Source organism: Dipodomys ordii, unplaced genomic scaffold, assembly GCF_000151885.1.
Source record: "Dipodomys ordii isolate 6190 unplaced genomic scaffold, Dord_2.0 Scaffold89, whole genome shotgun sequence".
NCBI lineage: Eukaryota > Metazoa > Chordata > Mammalia > Rodentia > Heteromyidae > Dipodomys > Dipodomys ordii.
Window position 1 is genome coordinate 9,182,430 of NW_012267305.1, and position 21,834 is coordinate 9,204,263.

The 21,834-nt window shown below is 37.4% G+C and overlaps 1 protein-coding gene across 1 annotated transcript in view; it reads left to right on the forward strand.

The window, feature by feature from the left end:
• Nucleotides 1-21,834, forward strand: part of Mcf2 (MCF.2 cell line derived transforming sequence) — an 82,213-nt gene that overhangs the window by 31,253 nt on the left and 29,126 nt on the right. The window contains exons 10-20 of the mRNA XM_013025936.1: nucleotides 1,373-1,564; nucleotides 3,407-3,598; nucleotides 4,979-5,129; nucleotides 6,895-6,942; nucleotides 10,648-10,685; nucleotides 13,054-13,139; nucleotides 14,993-15,059; nucleotides 16,018-16,133; nucleotides 16,225-16,294; nucleotides 18,109-18,201; nucleotides 21,180-21,272. Coding sequence (XP_012881390.1) covers nucleotides 1,373-1,564; nucleotides 3,407-3,598; nucleotides 4,979-5,129; nucleotides 6,895-6,942; nucleotides 10,648-10,685; nucleotides 13,054-13,139; nucleotides 14,993-15,059; nucleotides 16,018-16,133; nucleotides 16,225-16,294; nucleotides 18,109-18,201; nucleotides 21,180-21,272 — 1,146 coding nt within the window. The remainder of the gene's footprint in view (nucleotides 1-1,372; nucleotides 1,565-3,406; nucleotides 3,599-4,978; nucleotides 5,130-6,894; nucleotides 6,943-10,647; nucleotides 10,686-13,053; nucleotides 13,140-14,992; nucleotides 15,060-16,017; nucleotides 16,134-16,224; nucleotides 16,295-18,108; nucleotides 18,202-21,179; nucleotides 21,273-21,834) is intronic.

The window sequence follows — 21,834 nt, forward strand, 5'->3', positions numbered from 1 at the left end:
TTCTGCCACTTACAAATCTCTACGGTATAATAGGATAAGGCAAACTGGCTTCAAACTAGGGTGCTTTGTTTATGTTTTAATGTATTTTTTTTACAAGATGTAAAAACTCTCATCTTAATCATTGTTAAGTATTCAATTCAGTAGGGTTAATATGCTCATACTATGCAGTAGATTTCTATCTAGAACATTTTCATCTTGTGAAACTGAAACTGCAGCTCTGTAGCTTTTTTTTTTTGGTCAGTTGTGGGGCTTGCACTCTGGGCCTGTATGCTCTTCAGCTCAAGGCCAGTGCTAAGCTCCACTTCTGGTTTTCTGGTGGTTAATTGTAGATAAGAGTCTCAGAAACTTTCCTCAGGTCTCAGCCTCCTGAGTAGCTAGGATTACAGGTGTGAGCCACTGGCACCTGATACTCTGTAGCATTTTAATCTTGGCTTTCCCATTAGTCTGATAGATGGCTCACTTCCTTACCTTGCTTTGCTTTGTATTTTCTGTTGAGACTGAACTGAAGACCTCACAGTTACTTAGGAAACACTCTATCTCCAGAGCTTTTGCTTTTAGTTCATCTCATAACATTGCCCAGGCTGTGTCAACCCAAGATCTTCCTACCTCTGCCTCCTGAATAACTAGCACTAAAAGCATGAACCACCTCTTCTAGCCTTTTATTTTGCTTTGTTATGCAAAGCAAATGTTTCACTCAATATCCCTGGGGGAGTCAATAGTTCTCCGAGTGGAGACAAGGCTAGGGGCTAGGGCCCCTTTTCATGTGTTCAGATATGTTCTGAAGTGAATGGTGAGCAATACGAAATACATTAGCTTTCCTTTTGCTTCTGTTCACTTCACTTGATATATGTGTTTCAGTTGTAAGTCTAAATAGACCAGAAAAAGCAAATCTTATCTATGTTCTTTTTTTGGGGGGAGGGGTCCGGTCATGGGGCTTGAACTCTGGGCCTAGGTGTTGTCCCTCAGCTCTTCAGCTCAAGGCTAGCACTCTACCACTTGAGCCACAGCGCCACTTCTGGCTTTTTTCTTTTTGCTTATGTGGTGCTGAGGAATTGAACCCAGCATGGATGCAAGGCAAGCGCTCTACCACTGAGCCACCTTCCCAGCCCCCTTATCTACGTTCTGAGTGGGATGAGTTGTTTAATTTTTGTTTTTGTTGCTAGGTTCTGATGGATGACTATCATCACTACTGTAGCTAATTATTGCCACTGTAAGCTTTTTTTTTTTTTTTTTTTGCAACTTGTAGAGATATGATGCTAAGTTCTATGGCCACATATTCCCGCCCTGCTCAATTTGTTTCTTAATTCTTTCCTTTTTCTCATTTATATAAAGAGATTATGCAGTCCTTAATTTCTTTCTTTCTTAATCTTAGGCACTGGTAACAAAGGCCCGGTGTGTAATATTACATGGCCACCAGCTTGCAGCAAATCACCATTACGCGCTTGATTTAATTTGCCAGAGGTGCAGTGAACTTCGTTACCTCTCTGATGTTTTGGTTAATGAGATCAAAATGAAGCGAATACAGCTCACCAGGACCCTAAAAATGCACAAGCTCCTACAACAGGTAGTATGATGGGAATGGTGTATTTCTGAAACACAACACCCTCTTTCCCCTCCCACCACCGCCCTCCCCAGGTCCATCTTGCATGACATGTCTTGCCCTGGTGCTTTGTAACATACACTTTATCTTCTCAGTCTTTATGGGGTCGGGGTCTGATAGAGCTTTTGTGTTTAAATTTGTAAGAGGTTTTATAGTCTGAGCTTGATTATGGTTTTTCTCTCTTTTTGTGGTGGTGGTATACTTGGAATTCAGAGCCTTATATCTGTTTAGCTTTCTAATGCTAATGCTGATGCTCTACCACTGGAGTCATGCCTTTAGCCTTGATTGGCTGGTTACCTTGGAGACGGAATCTCTTGAACTTTTCTGCCTTTGCTAGTCTCAACCAGTGATCTTCTGATCTTAGCCTCGCAAGTAGTTGAGATTATGGTGTCAACCATTAGTGCATGGCTGATGGTTTTACAGGCAATCAGACTATGCAGTATTCATGGAAGATTCACTGTAGTCCCAATTATTTCTTGTGAATATCATGTTCTTGGCGATAATGGCTTACTTTCTATTTTTACTATAGCTCTGAAGCCTCTATTAGTGATAGTTTGCACCTAGCACACTTTTAAAAGTCTAGTGTGGGGATGGATGAGAATGTTGAAAGGGGTAACATTGATCAAGATATATTGTATTCATAAATTGCTTTGTTGAATGGAAATGTACAGCTAATTAAAGATAATAATTTTTCAAAGTCTCGTGTATTTTGCCAAAGCCTCGAATTCCTTTCTGTTTCATAGCACAGCACCAAAAATTAAACAGTGACTGCAAAATATTCCTCTATGGCTTCTGAGTCTGACTCCTTTGACGATTAGGCAATGAAATGGAGGGTTATTCCTCAGATCTGCTTCTGGCAATGGAATAGCAAGTTGGAGCATCATTTATAAGCATCGTATCTGGAGATAAACACTTTAATACGAACCTTTTCTTTTCTGTTAAAAATATCTTTATTCTTGTCCTTGGCCATCGTTAAGCATTGATATTACACTTCGTATTTTGGTAGCACTTCCAGATGTCAGTCATTGATGTGAGGAAAATAACATGCAACTAAAAGTGTTAGTGTTTAGAAAATGGGTGAACCCCTGCTGCCGATTAAATTACTTGCTATGAAATCAATGCATCACTTCCCAACCTTGGCTGTGCATCAGCACTACCTGTGGAGCCCTGTAAAAGTATTGATGTCTGGCTTACCGCCCAGAGCTACTCAATCAGAATTGCAGAGGGGAGATCCCATTGTTTTTCTATTTTTGGTAATACTAGGGTTTGAACTCAGGGCTTTGCATGTGCTTGGCCAGTACTCTATTGCTCAAACCATGTCTCCAGCCTTGTTTATTGCTGGTGAGTTTTAGAGAGTCTTGCTTCTTGTCTTGAATCTGCGCCTAGGCCATGATCTACTTACTTTTAGTCTTCCTGTTGCTGCTGAGATCACAGGTGTATGTGTGTTTGTTTGTATGCTTGTTTGTGTGTGACTTGTCCAGCTTTCTCTGTAGAGATAGTCTTTTCAATGTTGTCAGTCCAAGCTGGCTTAGATCCTTGATCTTCCCAATTTCAGCATCTCACATAACATAGGATGACAAGACATACCACTGCACCCAGCTGTGGGTTGAAAAGGGGGCCCATAAACCTTTCTGCCCGAGGTTCAGTCTCCATGTAGTATTGCAGGTGCTATACAGCCCAGGTAATTTTTGTTTGTAGTAGCTCTGGCAGCCATACCGATGGACAGAAGTGAGGGCTAATGACTGTTCTTTTAATGGCAAACATGTTTTCTCTTTGTGATTCTTTTCTCTTGATGTTTCTCACCAGGCTCGGCAATGCTGTGATGAAGGGGAATGTCTTCTAGCTAATCAGGAAACAGAGAGGTTTCAGACTAAAGAAGATGCTCAGAAAGCTCTTGATGATATAAAAAATTTCATTGAGTCATCTTTGCCTTTTATCAATTATGATGCTGAAAGCCTACAGTATGAATTTGATGTGTTTTTATCTCCTGAACTCAAGGTAGGAGGTGTTTGAGTTTTTTCCAAAGAAACAAATTTTTTAAAACTCTAGTCAGGCACCAACTGTCTCACACCTATTCAGGAGGCTGAGATCTGAGGATTGTGGGTCAAAGCCAGCCTGGGAAGGAAAGTCCAAGAGACTCTGATCTCCAATTAAGCACCAAAAAAGCTAGAAGTGGATCTGTGACTCAAGAAAAAATGCTCAGAGACAGTGTCCAGGCCCTGTGTTCAAGCCCTAGGTGCAACACACACACATAGACACTCATAATTATAGTAGTATAATAATTTCCAGTGTCGTGGCTGACTTTGTGGCAGCTTGCATGTGCACAATCCTCTTTCAACATCAGGAATAATCATGGGGTCTGTGTCAGTCACCAAAGAGTCTGAAGGATGTGCATGGTTCTGCTTGCTGTATAATGAAGAGTAATTCCATTTTTGACTTCCAACTCTATTTTCTTCAAAGTCTTTAGACACATTTTAAGCTCTCACATATATTTTTTGGGACATCCTTGGAGAAAGGCCCAAAGCTCTTCTATAATGTTGGGCTCAAAGCTAGAGCACTTCTCCTGAGACATCTTTCCTTTGTGCTATACTGGCCACTTGGAGATTCTCTGTGGGTGTCTACCTGGTAGATGAAGGGATAGCAGAAGGATCTGAGTCTTCTTAAGGAAGAAAAGGAGGAAGGAGTTGATGTGATCAGGGTGGAGAACTATAGGCAATCCAGTACTTCTCCCTTGGGGATCACAGGAATGGTTCCCATTACAGCGAAGAGCATCTGTAATTATGTGCGCTGGAGAAAGGTGTAGGTCATCATGAGATTGGAGCAGTAAATACACAGATCCTACGGAATGATCCAGAAAACTAGGAACATGAGAGTGACAATAATCATGTGATTGTCTGGCAGCAACTAAGCTTTACTGTAACTTCCTCAAAGCATCTAGGAGGAACAGGAAGATAAATTATTCGTGGTGGGTCTGAAGAGTGACTGGTTACAACATGGAGAACTATAAAGAAAATATCTTGCAGGTTAACATGTAGCAAAGCACTATGACAATGTTATGTATCTGACTTTCTTTTTTTTTTTTCTTAGTGGATTTCTGATGCTACCGAGTAAAGAGTAATGTGATTTCTCCAGACATTTTCCCCTCAGCCAACAAGGGCAACTCATAGCCCACAGTGACCCAGTTCATAACTGCTTGCTGCTTTAATTTTCACGTTTTCATTGAGATGGTTTTTTTTTCTATGCCTACATGTGAAAAGAGTGCATCCATCTGCTTTCTCTTACTTTCCAAACTTTCTTCTTGTTATGCTTTAAGCTCTAAATTAACTTTTTTGATTGAGTGCCATAGTCTGACCTAAAATATTCTTATGCTACCAACAGATTCAAATGCAGACTGTTCAACTCAAGCTTGAAAATATTCGAAGTATGTTTGAGAACCATCAGATGGGATTCAAGAAACAGACACAAAATCATGCACGGTCAATGCAGTTTATAGTTCCTGGCCCTGAAAATCTGACCAGATCTAAATATGGTAAAAATATATTCACTTTTCTATCGCTTATTGTCTGGCTATAATTTTACTTTGTTACAATTGGTAGAAATACTGAATTCTTTCTTTAATCCTAACAGATTGAGATTTTATTTAAAAATATTTAGTCATGTTTAAATGCTATTGTACAAAACAGGAGTTAGATTGGGAGTATTGTATCATCAAGCAACAACAACTGTTAAGCTGGGTGCTGGTGACTCATGCCTGTAATCCTAGCTACTCAGCAGACTGAGATCTGAGGATCATGGTTTCAAACCAGTCTGGGCAGAAAAGTCTAAAAGACTCTAATCTCCAATTAAGCTGGAAGTGGCGCTGTGCCACAAGTAGTACAGTGCCAGCCTTGAGAGAAAATGCTGATAGCACCCAGGTTCTGAGTTCAAGCCTCAGGACCAGCACAAACAACAAACACCAAAAAAACAAAATCACAGATTGATGTTACAATGCAAAGTGAAGGCCATCTCAAGCCTGAGTATTCTAGCCTGAGAAATGAGTGTGAAAACTTTATCAGCATCAAATTCCCATTTTTCTTCAGTAGACAGGAGAGTATGTGAAACTGCTAAACACATATGCACATATCTGCACATACAATTTATTCCTACTCCAGTAAACTGTTACTTATTTTTTATGCTTCTGGTAAGTAAGTGGCATGGATTGCTTTTTCTGAATAAGTGTTGCAGAAAATAATAACTTTGTTGGTAATTTATTGGTATTATGGGAACAACTCTGAAAATAAGGTGGATCTATTATCGTAAGGGTTTTCTTGAGATACCTTTGGGCCTGTTAAGGGAGAGCAATTTGATCTTTGGGGTCCTAAGTGAGTGGAAGGGATGAAGATGTGATTAAGTTTTATTATTTTTTCCATGTATATTTTTATTGTAAAAATACTGTAAAGAGGTGTTACAATTACATGAGCAAGGTTTTGAGTACATTTCCTATCAAGCATTGTTGCCTCCTCCTTTGTTTTTCCCCTACCATCCCTTCTCTCCCCATCTCCCCAACTCCTCCAAGTTTTATTTTTTTTTGACCATACATAGAATCAGAGACTTTACTAGTATGAGAATCAGCTTTGAAATCAAAGAAGACTTGGGCCAGGGATACTGGGCATAAAAATTCAACTCATCTATGTCATAGATTTGATTAAAAAGAGATGAAAGTAGGTAAGCAGGTTAAGATGATGAAAGTTGTAGTAGTCATGGAATACTTAAATACACCCCAAATATAAACTCCCTAAGATGAATAATGTTGACTCCATGGAAGAAATGTATTGACAGTGTATTGAAAATATACTGGGAATATCAACAATATTAGTAAGAGGATGGCAACAACAAAAATTAAGAGAATAAAATCCACCAACTATGAGACTAAGCATAGCATAGGTTAATAGTCTTAAGCAGAAGACAGTTTTAAGTTAGATTTCGGACTCCTTTCGCTATGCTCACTTAACATCTTCTAATGTTAGTCTCCTGTCTATAAAATACTCATAGTAATAGCTACCAACTTTAGCGATTTGTTATGAATATCAAGTGACAAAAACTTCAGATTGTAAGAAGTACTCAATAAACTATCCTTGTGTTACATCTTCTTTCTTCAAAGTCCTTTAAAAGATTAGCTCTTCACTCTGGGATGCTGGCCCAGTGTCCAAGTCCTGCTGAAGTCATTGGTCACCCAATTTTGTTTTATGCTGTTATTTACGTGTCATTTTTTTCTTTTTGACATTATTTAATGGCTTTACACTTTCTTTCTGCAGTGGGAATTGGATACTCTTTCTTTCAAGCATGTAAACTTTTTTTAAAAGGTACTCATCTTTATTATATTTCTTTTCATCAATACATCTGAGTTTGTGAACATGTGAAAAAACAGTTTGGCATTTTTTTTCCTTTCATAGAAATGATCTGTTCTTTTTCAGTGTTGAAAATGACTAAAAAGTAGACTATACATCCAAGCTCAATATCTTCTATAAAATAATCACTAGAAAACAAAATAAAACAAGTGGTGATGTTCCAACCAATCAAGCTTTCATTCATTTTAAAGACTCTCAGGCCATCTGTAATCCTACTATACCATTTGTTGGGAGAAGCTTGGGTTTGCTTCGATTGAAAAGTGTCTAATGTATTTATGAGAAAGAAGGCACCTTAATGAATAAATGACATGGATGGAGAAATGGTTTTATCCGCTATCCATCATGGTTTGTAAAAGAAATCAAACTATTATTTATTTTACAAGCCTTGTTCATTGTCCCCCATTACTCTGAGTGAATTCGTGAAGTTTATAGCATGATTTGCTCTTGAGTATTTTTAAGACTAATTGCTATGCCAAATATATAGAGCACAAGCAAAAGAATGAAAGCATGTGTTGACTTACCATAAAAATGAGTCAAACTGTTTTTTTTGTTCTGTTTGTTTTCTTTTTCTTTGTATTGAATGGAATCCTTCACTTAACACAGCTCCTGCTAAACAGCAGGAAGTATCATATATTTGTTGGATTAACTTTGAGTTTAGAGGAGGATTATGAAGGGATATAGCCAGTGAGGAATAAAATGTAAAATGTAGCGTGAACTTCCAATGTGTATCTGCAGTCTAGACCTTTCTCTTGTCTTCAGACCCACATGTGCAATAGGTGATCCTGCCTATTATCTTCCTCATTTCTACTGGCATTAATTGCCCAAATTGCCCAAGCTTGGGACCTCATTTCCTCTTGTTGACTCCTACCCCACTTTTAATTATCTCCAGTCTCCTATGTGTATCTCATATGCATATACTTCTCTTGTTCAATTTTTTTGAGGCCCTAGAATCTGAACTCAGGGATTATGCCTAATAGCAGGAATGCTGTCATTTTTGAGCCATAACCCTGCTCTTTTTGCTTTAGCTACTTTTTAGATAGGGTCTTGTTTTTTGCCTGGTCTGGCAGCATACCGTTTAGTTTCACTTACAGATTCCTGCCACCGCACTTAGCTTATTCATTAAGATGAGATCTCAGTAACGTTTTGTTTGTTCTATATTATTCTCCTGAGTAACTGGTATTATAGGTATGAGTCAGCATGCTCAGTTTATACATTATCTTTCCATTCCCAATAGTTTTTTTTTTTTTGTACCAGTACTCAGGGCCTGTTAGTTACTCTTGCTTAGTTTTTTGCTTAGGACAGACACTCAACCACTTGAACCATAGCTCCACTTCTGCCTTTTCCTGGTTATAGGGATTAATAGTTTTCTGCCTGGGTTGGCTCTGAACCATGATTCTCAGTTCTCATCTTCCTTAGTTAGAATTACAATCATGAACCACCAGCACCAGACCCCATTACTACATTTGTTGTTGGTGGTGGTGGTCATGGGACTTGAACTCAGGGCCTTGGTTCTGTCCCTGAGCTCTTTGACACAAGGATAGCATTCTACCACTTTGAGCCACAGCCCCACTTCCGATTTTTGAGTGGTGCATTGGTTTTTCAGTGGTTCATTAGAGATGAGAGTCTCATGGGGACATTTCTGCCTGGGCTGGCTTCGAAAGTGATCCTCAGACCTCAACCTCTTGAGTAACTAGGATTACAGATGTGAGTCACCAGCTCCCGACTCACTATTGCTTCTTAATACCAATTTTCAAGAACATGTTAATGCCATCAGTGGCCCCCCAAACTGTAGCAGTTTCCCTATTGCCTCATTGTCTTTGCTCACTTTTCCTAACCATTTTACTTTATCTTACTGGTGTCTCTGGAATCCTCTTTCCTCACTGACCTTGCCCCATTACTAGCTGCTCCTTCACCATGATGTTTGCTATCTATTGGTCACGTCTTTCAGATAAATCTGTTCCTCCCATCTCATCTGCTGCAGCCCTATTCACATGCATGTTCACACTGTGTGACAACAAGCCTCCCTGCTTCTTCTCAGCTTTAGTAACATCTGTTTGCCTGCTAGACTTGGAAATTCTACAAGGTCAGGAACTATGTGCAGGTCATCTTTGTATAAACCTAAATACAGAGATTGACAAAGTGGGCAATCATTTTCTATGTGTCTATATTATTGACTGAATATAAAACTGCATTGCTTTTCAGAAAAAAGGTATGTTCCTCCTATGTTATATATGTATTTGTTTTGTGTCTCATAATGTATACACAAAGAATTAGTTAATAGAAGTAGGAATTATTTCTTAATCTACCTTCACAAATAAGTAGAGCTCTGTATTTTAGGGCTCTAATGTGGAACACATTAGTATTTATTGAGAAAACGCTTTTGAATGGTATTTCCCACTATGTCAAATATTTATACATGGCTATAAAAATTAAGAATTCATACATACATACACACATACATACATACATGTATACATACATACATGTTTTAATAATGAAAAATGCAATAGACAGCCTAGACAATGTACTGCCCCATCCTTTCCCTTGGTGTTCCTGACACCAGCACGTTTGTCTGGGCAGAGGGAGGATTCATGTAGCCTGAGTGATCAATTGCCAGCTGCCTTGGTGATTAGGAAGTCAATACATTCCTTGATTGGCTCATGCCCTTTGCTTTTTAGGAACATTGGGCTTCTTTTGTAATAATACAGAGGCTCACTATGTGAGAATTGAACATGTTTAAATATAAAAATTAAACCTTTAAATTTTATTTTTGTCAGTCAGGCCTTGAACTCAAGGCCTGAGCACTGTCCCCGAGCTTTTTTTTTGCTCCTGGCTAGTGCTCTACCACTTTGAACCACAGTGTCACTTCCTGTTTTCCAGTCTCTTATAAGGGATAAGAGACTCACATACTTTCCTGCCTGGGCTGGCTTTGAACCATGATCCTCAGATCTCAGCCTCCTAAGTAGGTAGGATTACAGACATGAGCTCTGGTGCCTGGCTTAAATCTTTAATTTTGATGAAGGATTTTTGGGGTAGTCTAACGCATGTTTTGGGTTATATAGTGGCTAGTGACATGTATTTTGATGGTAAACCATATGGATTTCAATACTTCCTGTGCTTCTTGAGCTTAACCTTGGTTCTTTCTTTATAAAATGGGAATAACAATTATGTACATTTTCCAGTAGATACTGAGGGTTAAACAAAACATATTCATAGGGCTTAATTATATAGTATATATATATATATATATATATAGTGTCAAGTAAATATTGGAGGCTCTAATTATTAGGTTAAATTGGACTAAAAAAAAAACCTTTGATCTAGTTAATCAGTGAGGTACAATTCACCTAAATGCTTATGTGTGAGAATGGGCACTAAACCTGCAAACACTTGTGAGTACTAAAACCAGGTTCCCAGTGTGCCGAGAAGTAAGTGTTTGATGCCTGAGAATGAGAGGCTAGGTGAACCAGAAGCAAAGAAATAGAAACGATATAGATGATTCTAACCAATCACTGTCTTCAGTAGTGTGATTTAAAAATAACTATTATAAACAGGCTAGAATATTAACTCTAATTATCTCATCAATATGCATGTGCTTTCATTAAAAAATTGTGGAGTTTAATTCTGGTTTAAAATTTTCCTTTCATATTCCTCTACCAGGGAAGAAGACTTGGAGACCGAATCACAGCAGTGCAAAAGTAAATATCATTACATAATTCGAAATTGACCTTTTTTGGGGGTCAGTCATGGGGGTTGAACTCTGGGTGTGGGCACTATCCCTGAGCTCTTCAGCTCAAGGCAAGCACTCTGCCACTTGAGCCACAGGGTCACATCTAGTTTTCTGGTGGTTAATTGGAGATAAGAGTTTCACAGACTTTCCTGCTTGGGTTGGCTTTGAACCAAGATCCTCAGATCTCAGCCTCCTGAGTAGCTAGGATTACAGGCGTGAGCCACTGGCACCCAGCAAAATTGACCTTCTTGTAGTCATTGCAGAATTAGCATGGGGGCTTAATTGTAATTTTTTCATTAGACTGATACTGTGCATTTGAAAGCTGAATTCATGTTAAAGAAAAAGCCAAATAGAACTGGGGCTGAATTGGTGTCTAATTTCAGTTCTGGTAGAGTGAGGCCTGCATGCTTGCATCATTGATCAAGTCCTGCTTGAGCTCAGAACCATTTCTGTAGAAAACCGCATAGAAGTTCTAGCTTCTCTTGTCATCCCTCCCCTAACTTGCATAAACCCAAATAATACCACCCCATTTCATGAAAGGAACTTTCTTTCATGAGTGATTCCTATCCTACAACTGTGAAGCAGAGGCAGAAGTCAGGTTCTAAGAGACCATGCAAAGTCTTCAGTACTCTGGGCTCAGGAAAGGGGTCCATTCGTCTAATGTTATGTAGTTTCCTTTTCATTTTCTGCTACCTGCAGTCAACTGTTGTCCAAAAATATTAATAGAAAATGAGAGAGAAAGAGAGGAAGGAGGAGGAAGTGGAGGAGGAGGGCCGAAGGGAGGAAGACAAAAAAGAAGGAAGGAAGGGACAAAGAGCACACATTGTCCTAACAATTACAGTATATAGTTGTAAATGTTTTGTATTATGACTTATTGTTAATCTCTTATACTCTTTGATAGATATATATCCATATGTATATGAAATGCTATCACAGCTACATGTATATAGGAAAACATTTTAGTTCATAGAAGGTTCAGTACTAACTACCTGTGGTTTCAGGCAGCCATTGGAGGTACTAGAAGTATCCTAGAGGATAAGTAGACAGGATGGCTGTCTAAGACACCTTTCTTCTCACTTACCCATGATAGGCTGGTTCCAGCAGAGAATATCATCAGAGCTGCCAGATTGTATATGCTCTTTAGTTGTTCTTAATGGTAGAGTAGGAGAAGAAAAAAATCTCTAAGATATAATACAGTATACCATTTTAACTAGACTGGCTTTTAAGGCAAGTTCCATCACTTACTGTATAACATTGGAAAAGTCCTCTGGATCTTAGTTTCCTTGTTTATACAGAGGGAAAAGTAATTGAATATTGTGAAGCATTTTGAACCAATGTGTGGCCTATGATATATATATATATATATATATATATATATACACACACACATATACATATATATATATATAAAATTAGCAGGCTAGTGAATTGCCTATATTGCTTTCAAAGGCCTGGCTATCATGTTGTTTATCTAATTTAAAGAAGGAAAGAGATGAGTGTCAGATTCCATAGTTTTAACATGTCTTTCAGTACTAGTTTCAGCTCATGATTCCTAACATTATGATGAATGGGTTGTCACAGCCATTTTAAGAAAGAATAGAACATTTGTCACATCTTACTAGTCTTGGAAAGAGGCATTAGATTTGATCATATTCAAGTGTATGGTGATAGCGCCAAGTCATTATGAAAAGGATAAATTATGTTGTTTCTCCTTGCTTAAATAATTCAAGGTTGCATGTAATTATTTTTTAGAATGATTTCTGCAAAAAAGAATCTTCTCCTGCCTCTCCCCCTGCCCCCCCCCCCGCCCTTACAGGCCCTGGGGCTTGAACTCAGGCCTTGAGCACTGTCCCTGAGCTTTTTTTGCTCAAGGGTAGCACCCTACCACTTGAGTCACAGTGCCACTTCCAACCTTTTCTGAGTACTTTATTGGAGATAAGAGTCTCATGAACATTCCTGTCCAGGCTGGCTTTGAACTGTGATCCTCTGATCTCAGCCTCCTGAGTAGCTAGGATTACAGGCATGAGCCACCGGCACCAGGTGAAAGTCAGCTTGTTATGAATAAACTTCATTTCTGACACATTTCAAACAAAAGAAAAGAAATATATAAAATGAACTTCAATTAGTGTTTTTTTGATCATGTCCAGAGTGGTAACTAAGTGTACTTACTTTACTACTATATATATCAAAGTCTTTTTAAAAACCTATATCTACACAGTTATTTTTCCATTTGTCTACAGAGTTAGAATGTAGAGTGAACTTAATTTGACTTGAGGTTCTTGAAGAATAATTACTACTATATGGATACTATTTTAACTTCACTTTTATTATTTCAGGATGATGAGGATTATGATTGTCAGAAGAGCAACTGTGGTCCATCTTCCAGTTTGGACAGTGATAATGGCTTGGATATTTTAAAGAAGTATCTTTTGTTTATTAACACAAACTTAGACACATATCTCCATGTTGGAAGTTCTGTCTTCAAGACAAATATACTTTGATTTTAAGCTCACAGATTAGGGTTCTAAAACACTAATTTAGGTATCAAAAGTTCTATTTTGAGGCTAACTTAAGATGTAGTCTATTTATGTGATTTAAGGAAAATTAAGAAGACCTTTTCAGAATTTACATCTCTCTTTTTTGTGGAGATTAGAAAGGAAAGTGAAAGGACTTTTAAAGCTATTTTTAATCTTTATTGAAATATAATTGAGAATGTAATATACTGATAATATAAGACACATAAATACTCACATTAATATAATTGAAACACAATTACTATGACAGATAATTTAAAATACACATTGATAGCACAAGAATATGTTGTGGTTACCATAATCAAGTTAATTTAAACATCTTTCACATAATGTAGTTCTTTTTTCTTTTTGGTAAGAATTAAGATCTATTTTGTGAGCAAATTTCCAGTATACAATACAGTATTATTACCTATAACCACCATGCTTTACATTGGATTCCCAAAACTGATTCAATTTATGAATGCTTGGAAAGAGATGTTATACCCTTTGGCTACAGCATCTTTTCTTTTATAAAAGAAGTGAAAAAGAATTAAACAGTTCATCAAAATCTATATTATAGGGATGCAATTTTGTAGATGTTAACAGAAATGATTGCTGTGGTAACTTTCCCAATTTGATAATATTCTAGCCTTCAGAATAATCACATTTAAATTCCACATCATCTTTTAAGTTTCCATTAGTTTGAAGCATGTCACTTGGAGATATATATGTGCTCAAAGACTTTTAATTGTTAAATGACTTAAATAAAAAAGAAAACAAAAAGAGAAAGAAGTGTGGAAGATAGAAGTTGAATCAATTAGATTACTTACATTAAAGAAGGGAAGTAAATTTTAAGTCATCATGTCAATTGGAAATCACATTGAAAGGATAATATATTTATTTTTTCAAAGTTACTAGACTAACTTACTGTAGAAATATAATTTACAATCTACACATGAAACTAGTATAATAAATATAATGTCTTAGAAAAATTCAGAAAATTACTATGAGCAAGGAAAATTGGTGTGTCAACATGGGAAGAGAGGCTACTAAACTCAGAAACAAATATAAACAAATAAATGAATAAAAAACACCTTGGCCATTTAGAAATATATTTTAATATAATAGAATATAATTTTAATATAATTTAATAAAATAGAAATAGACTGTATTAATAATAAATAAGAAAAATTAGTTTTGAATCAGTGAGTTAGAAAATATTTTTGCTATGTTAACCCATCAATTGATAAATAAAGCTTCAGATATTTAGACATATATTGTGTACGTTTTTAGCAAATTAATTTTTAATCTGAGAGACCTAGAAATATTTTGGGTGCTGTGATAGAAGCTTGAAGTCAGGGCCTTATGCTTTCACTTGACTTCTTTGAGGCTGGCTCTTATCCATTTTTGGCCTTTTGGTGGTTCCTTGGAACTTAGGAGTCTCTTGGTTTTATCTATGCAGGCTAACTTCAAGCTGTGATTCTCAGAGTTCAGGTGTGAACCGCCAGCACTCTATTAGAAATAAGTTTAAAGTTAATAAAGACTGAGTAACTCCTTTTCTTTTAAATATACTTTAGTATTTGTAGGTGGTACTTATCTAACAACCACAAAATTAGTTTCATATCTTGGTGCCAAAAATAAAAACACTGGTAGTTGCTATGCATTAACTATTTTTACCCTAAATAACTTACAATGAAAATAATTGAAACATTGTGAGATTCTGAACTACGATAGGAATTAATATGTATTCTTTTCATTTTAGCCATGTTCTAAATGAGCTGATACAGACTGAGAAGGTGTATGTTCAAGAACTATTTACTGTTTTATTGGTGAGTGATGCAAATTGTATATTTTTTTCCATTCTCCTGAATGGTCCCTCACTACATTCATTAGAAATGTTTCAGGCAGTTTTCTATTTCAATCGAAGGACAGTGATGGGTATTGTTTCAGTTGTTTGAGAGACTGTGTTTTAAGTGCATAAATAAGTAAATAAATAAATATTCTTGCTGTGTAGTGGGAATGGTTGATTTAGAATTTGAGAAGCTTGTTCTAGGAATACACTAGATTATTAAAATTATTTCCATGTTGCTATTTAGAGATTATAATGTGAAGAACAAAGTGGGATAAAAATGCTCACTTGTTACAAATGGCATAATATTTAGTCTGAAAAATCCCAATCAATTATAATTTAATGAAAAACGGAATGTAAGAAGTTGATGACCTATAGGTAATTTTTAGACTTAGTTTTGTTTCCAACCTGGTAAAAACAAAAACAAAAACACGTTGATAGTCAAGGGTTTTGTGCTGGTACTATGGCATGCACTGACAACGTGGTACTGGAGCTTGAATTGAGGGCCTAGGCTCCGTTTCTTCTCTTTTTTCATTCAAAGCTAATGCTCTACCACTTGAATCACTGCTCTATTTTCAGCTTTTTTTTTCTGGTTAATTGGAGATAAGAGTCACACACTTTCCTGCCTGGACTGCCTTTGAACCATGGTCCCCAGATCTCAGCCTCCTGAGTAGCTGGCATGAGCTATTGGTGCCCAGCCCCAAAACCTGCCATTTTATTGTTTCTTTCAAGTGGAAAACCTCCTATTTTATCATTCTGCCTTTTAAAAACATTTCATGGATTTCACACTAAGCACTAGAAGATATGAATATTTAAAAATTCAAAGAGCTTCACCATTGAATCCTTTATTCAGGGATTGTACCTGTACTTTTGTTGGCATAACAGAATGTTAAATGCAAATATTTTTAAATGCATAAGTATGTATTTGTTTTGAGTAGGGCTATAGAGCGGAAATGGATAATCCAGACATGTTTGCTCTTATGCCACCTCTTCTGAGAAACAAAAAGGACATCCTCTTTGGAAATATGGCAGAAATATATGAATTCCATAACAAGTATGTAATTGTTGAATTAAAATTTTCGTGATATTTTAAAGTCCTGATTGACTATATGTCACATAATTTTTTTTTCTTGAAAATTTCACAGCATATTCATGAGCAGCCTGGAAAATTGCTCTCATGCTCCAGAAAGAGTGGGATCTTGTTTCCTGGAAAGGGTTAGTTTAATTATTATTACTTTATTGCTATTGTTATTGTTATTATTATTATTATTATTGCTGGTCCTGGGACTTGAACTCAGTGCCTGGGCACTGAGTTAGCACTCTATCACCTGAGTCACAGCTCCACTTTCAGTTTTCTGGTGGTTTATTGGAGATAAAAGTCTCATAGACTTTCCTGCCCGGGCCGGCTTTGAACTACAATCCTCAGATCTCAGCCTTCTGGGTAGCTAGAATTACAGGTATGAGCCACCAGTTCTTACTTAATTATTATTTTTGAATTAGGTAAATATAGGTCACCAAACTAGTAACTTCTTCATAAGAATAAGCTAAGTTTTTTTCTTAATGTTTTAGTTTTAGAGAAGGAACATCAACTACAACAGGTACTAAAATATATGTAAAATCTTAGAATTGCAGCCAGAGCATGAGTGTCTATTTCCCAGAGCTTCATGAACAGAGCTTTCCTTTAGTCAACAAGATCACTCATGCAAGAATATGCTTAGCATAATTAATTTCCCAGCTTAGTGATTGTCCTCCTCTCAGAAGATTAGTTTTTGGAGACAGTTTCTTGCTATGTACTTCAGATTGGCCTTGAACTCAAGATTTTTCTGCCCTCATCTCCCGAATGCTAGGATAACAGGTGTGTACCGTAGTGCCTGAACTCAATACACACACACACACATTCTATTTTCTGCTATCTAGTTCCTCATCTTCCTTAAAGAGCAGCCCTGTCTTGATATTGGAGCCAATTGGATAGAGGTGATTGTTGAAAAATTCAAATATAGGTAATCCATAAAGTGTTTACCAATTAAGAAGAGGATAAAGCTAAGAAAGAACTGTCATTTTTTTCTAAACAGGTTCTAAATACATTTGCACTACACACCAATTCTTCCCTAACTTCTTCACGGAACAGTTGTCTACCTTTGCTTAAGCAACTAATGTATAAAGACCATGTTATTCATTAGATCTTCAACATAGACTGTGCTTCTTTATATGCCTACATCTTTTGTCTCCTCAACTTGAGACACTGTGTGGCAGAGTCTATATCTTATATGTCGTTATAGCTCTCATATGGTTAGCAGAGTTCTTGGCAACTAGTAGTGGCTGTAGACATCTGCTGAACCCCTACTACGTACTAAGCACTATCCTAGCAATGTGGATACCAAGCCAAAGGTCATTCAGGTAAAACCAAAAAAACTCAAGTAACATTAATTGTGTAGGTGATGAGTTGCACTATATTATAAAGGGTGTTTCCTGGGAACCCAAAAGATGATATGATGAAGTTGACTGTAGCCTTATTATTGAAGCAGTGACTCATGGGATGCATGGTAGAAAATGAGAAGATAGCCCAGTAGTTGAGGGTTAGGGGACAATTATTTGAGAAGGCAAGTTACATAAGTAGATGCCTACATGTGTATGAAACAGTGATGATGTCCCCAGTATGAATCATGGGCCACAGGTTGTGACTTGGAAGTCAGTTATAAATTCCTTCATTAGAGATCTGAGAGTCTACTTGCATAAAAAAGCATATTTTTCAGTTCCAACTAGCGCATAGGTACGAATTTTTGTGTGGGTAGCTCAAACAGCTCTCCTCCTTTTACTTCATAAGCTTGCTCAGTAGAGATTCTTTGATTTGCTTGTGTAATTCTGCGTCCTGCCACCAAGTCAAATGGGTGTGCTGTTGTTAGAGTATAAATACTGCATATCATATTTTCTGTAATAATTGGCCTGACACTGTCCTGCTCAGGCTTGTTTTATAACAAATGTTTGTATCCACAAATCAGTAATGTGTGCAAATTTGTTCTCTATCCCAGAAGGATGATTTTCAGATGTATGCAAAATATTGTCAGAATAAGCCCAGATCAGAGATAATTTGGAAGAAGTACTCAGAATGTGCCTTTTTCCAGGTATAGTAATTATTCAAGTATTAAATATACTTTTGAGAAGATATTAGAATAATTCTTATTCATAACTTCACTTTCTGCTTTGAGTCGGTTATGTATTAGTGAAAGAGCAACTGTGTCCTCTCCAAAACTCTCTTTCTTTCACACACACACACACACACACACGTATAAACATGTATTTGCAGTTCCCCAGAGGACACGACTATTCAGTTTCTTTTAAAAATATTTGCCTCCGTATCTCCAAATAGCATGTTTATCTTTTTCCTTCCTTCCATGGAATGTGAAAATTTAGCTTTTTCATTGCCCCTTATCCCATGGCCACATAGACGTGTAATCATTTCTGTATTTATTAAACAATTCAATTTTGGGAGATTTTTGCCTCCTATACTTTTTAGCAGTCACTCCACCTCTCCTATCCCTGCTGCACTAGATACCACTAACCTGCTTTCTTTGTCTATATAGAATGGCCTAGTGTGGACATTTCTTACAAGCGGAAACAGACAATATGTTTTCTTTTGGGGTTGATTTCTGAAATTTATTTATCTACTTATTTTTGTGCCAGTCCTGAGGCTTGAACTCAAGGTCTGGGTGCTGTCCCTGAGCCTCATTGTGGACAAAGCTAGTGCTCTACCACTTGAACCACAGAGCCACTTCTGACCTCTTCTGCGTATTTTATTGGAGATAAGATTCCTACTGACTTTCCTGCCTCGGCTGACTTGAATCTATAATCCTCAGATCTTAGCCTCTTGAGTTGCTAGGATTACAGGTGTGAGCCACCAGCGCTGAGTTGACTTCTGAAATTTAACTTGTGGTTTTGACCTTTACTCATGTGGCATGTCTCACTATTTTTTTTGTGGCAATCATGACTTCATGAACATTTGGGTACATTATACTGCTATGAAAGATTTTGTGCAAGCTTTTCTGTGGACATGTGTTTTCATCTCTTGGCTACATACTTAGGAGTAAAATTGCTGGTCATATGCTTATGTTGTTTTGTTTTATTTTTTATTTTTTTTTTGGTCGGTCATGGGGCTTGAACTCTGGGCCTGGGTGCTGTCCCTCAGCTCTTCAGCTCAAAGCGAGCACTCTACCACTTGACCCACAGCGCCACTTCCGGTCTCTCCTGCCCGGGCTGGCTTTGAACCGCGATCCTCAGACCTCAGCCTCCGGAGTAGCTAGGATTACAGGCGTGAGCCACCAGCGACCGGCTGTTCTTTTGTTTTTTATGGTCGGTCGTGGGGCTTGAACTCTGGGCTTGGGTGCTGTCCCTGTGCTCTTCAGCTCAAGGCAAGCGCTCTACTGCTTGAGCCACAGCGCCACTTCCTGTTTTCTAGTGGTTTATTGGAGATAAGACTCTCACGGACATTCTTGCCCTGGCTGGCTTTGAACCGTGATCCTCAGATCTCAGCCTCCTGAGTAGCTAGGGTTACAAGTGTGAGCCACTGGCTCCTGGTTCATATGCTTATGTTAAAGGAACTGTTGAACTGTTTTCCAAACTGGCAGTACTGTTTTACATCTGCAACAATAAATGTATTCATGTGGCATTTATCTCTGACTTTCAGAGGTACTGGATATCTCGAATTCCTGAGTGTTTCAAGAGGGAAAGGTTTTTTTTATTGTCAAAGTGACGTATGGAGGAGTTACAGTGACATAAGTAAGGGGATGTTCTGCGGCAATAATTAAGAACTGTCCGTTCCTTTCGCTTTTCCCTTTGTCAATATGAAACTCATTTTCTCCGCTGTGTTTACTGGTTTACCACTCCTTTTTTTTTTTGGTCTGAGATCAAGACTTGAAGTTGGTACCTGATACTTTTGCTCATTGGCTAGTACTCTCCCAACAGAACCATGTCTCCAACCCTTGTTTTTCACTCTTGGATACGGTTTTCAGTTTCCAAATTTCATCAGTATTTTCTCCTCTTTGGATTTTGCTTCATGAAGAAAAGCATTTCCATCATTTTACTTGGGTTTCCTAAATGACAAGATATAAATGCATGCATCAGACTACCATTTTATTTAAATTAGGTTGTATATTTAATTTTCTTTAGACACTTCTCATGTGTTCATACATTTCTCATAATGTTCATTTAGATGTACATTTCATCGTGCCATTCCCTCCATGTCCTAATTATGAACCCTGTGATGTTCCCGGGACTTAATGTCTTGGCCTTTGTGTTTATAGTGGCAATGAGCCAAGTACTGAATAAAATAAGCACCATTCTACAAGAGCTCTATTTTTCTTGTCACCTAAAAAAAAATCTGTTGTCATATCCGGTGTGGTTTATATTTAGCACAATCTATTTTGTCTCTCAGCCTTGCCTGTAGAATCTTCTGTTAATGTTTTTGGATAGACTGAAGACCTTGATCCAGCTCATCTCTTGTCAGGTTTTGCTTTGTCACTTTTCCGCATTTTACATCCACATAGATTGATTTGTGAAAACTTTTCAATCTTTGAATTTAGAATTTTCTACCTCTTGAAATACTTTCTTAGACACTAACCTACTTTACTACCTCTTGAAATACTTTGAGATTCTGTTGGCTATTATTTTTTTTCCAGATATATTGTATCTTATAGTTTCTGTAAGAATGATTTCTGTTTTCACATGTATACATTGAACATGATGCTGGATTTGCTCACCCTTTTTTTCATGTGTATGTATACTTTCCCCTTGACCTCCATTGTTCCTGACTACACAAGTAGTCACAAGTAGAACATGGAACTAGGTAACGAGAGGATGGAGGGGAGGAGTTGGGAGATATAGGAAAGAACAATGGAAAAAGTGACATAGACCACCATATATTGTACTCATAAATCAATATGTTGAATTGAAACCCCTTGATACAGCTATTTTTTCCAATATATGTTCATTTAGATGTAAGAAATATTCATGCATTGGGTCTAATCAATGAATACATGGCATTTTTACAGGTAACATGTTTAAATTCAAAAATTTAAATCAATTGATAATTATTCTTTCATGACAGGAATGTCAAAGAAAATTAAAACACCGACTTGGTCTGGATTCCTATTTACTCAAACCAGTGCAGCGTATCACTAAATATCAGTTACTTTTAAAGGTAATTATCTGAAGCATTTCTATCTTCTTTTCTCTTTTCTTCTTTCCTTCCTTCTTTATTTTGTTTTAGTTTTTTTTGGTCTAATGGGACAAAGCCATTAAAAAGGAAGTTCTGTAGTAAGAAACAATAGACATAAGCTTCAGGAGAGGGAAGGTTGGAGTTAGCAGCAGAATTTGTACGGTATTCTCCTTTCTGTTATGGTGGCTGCCACATGATGTAAGCATAGATGTCAGTCTGAGAATATCTGGAGAGCTAAGCTATATAGCTCTCCATACAGGTTGCATTGATTTATGCTAAAGGTTTCGCAAAAGAAGTTCTCATATTCTTAAGAAGATCTAAGTAAATATTTCTTGGTTTTGATTTGTTTTGTTTTTTTGTTTTGTTTTGGGTCCGGTCATGGGGCCTGAACTCTGGGCCTGGGCGCTGTCCCTCAGCTCTTCAGCTCAAGGCTAGCACTCTACCACTTCAGCCACAGCACCACTTCAGGCTTTTTTCTTTTTTCTTATGTGGTGCTAAGGAATTGAACCCAGGGCCTCATGCATGCAAGGCAAGCGCTCTACCA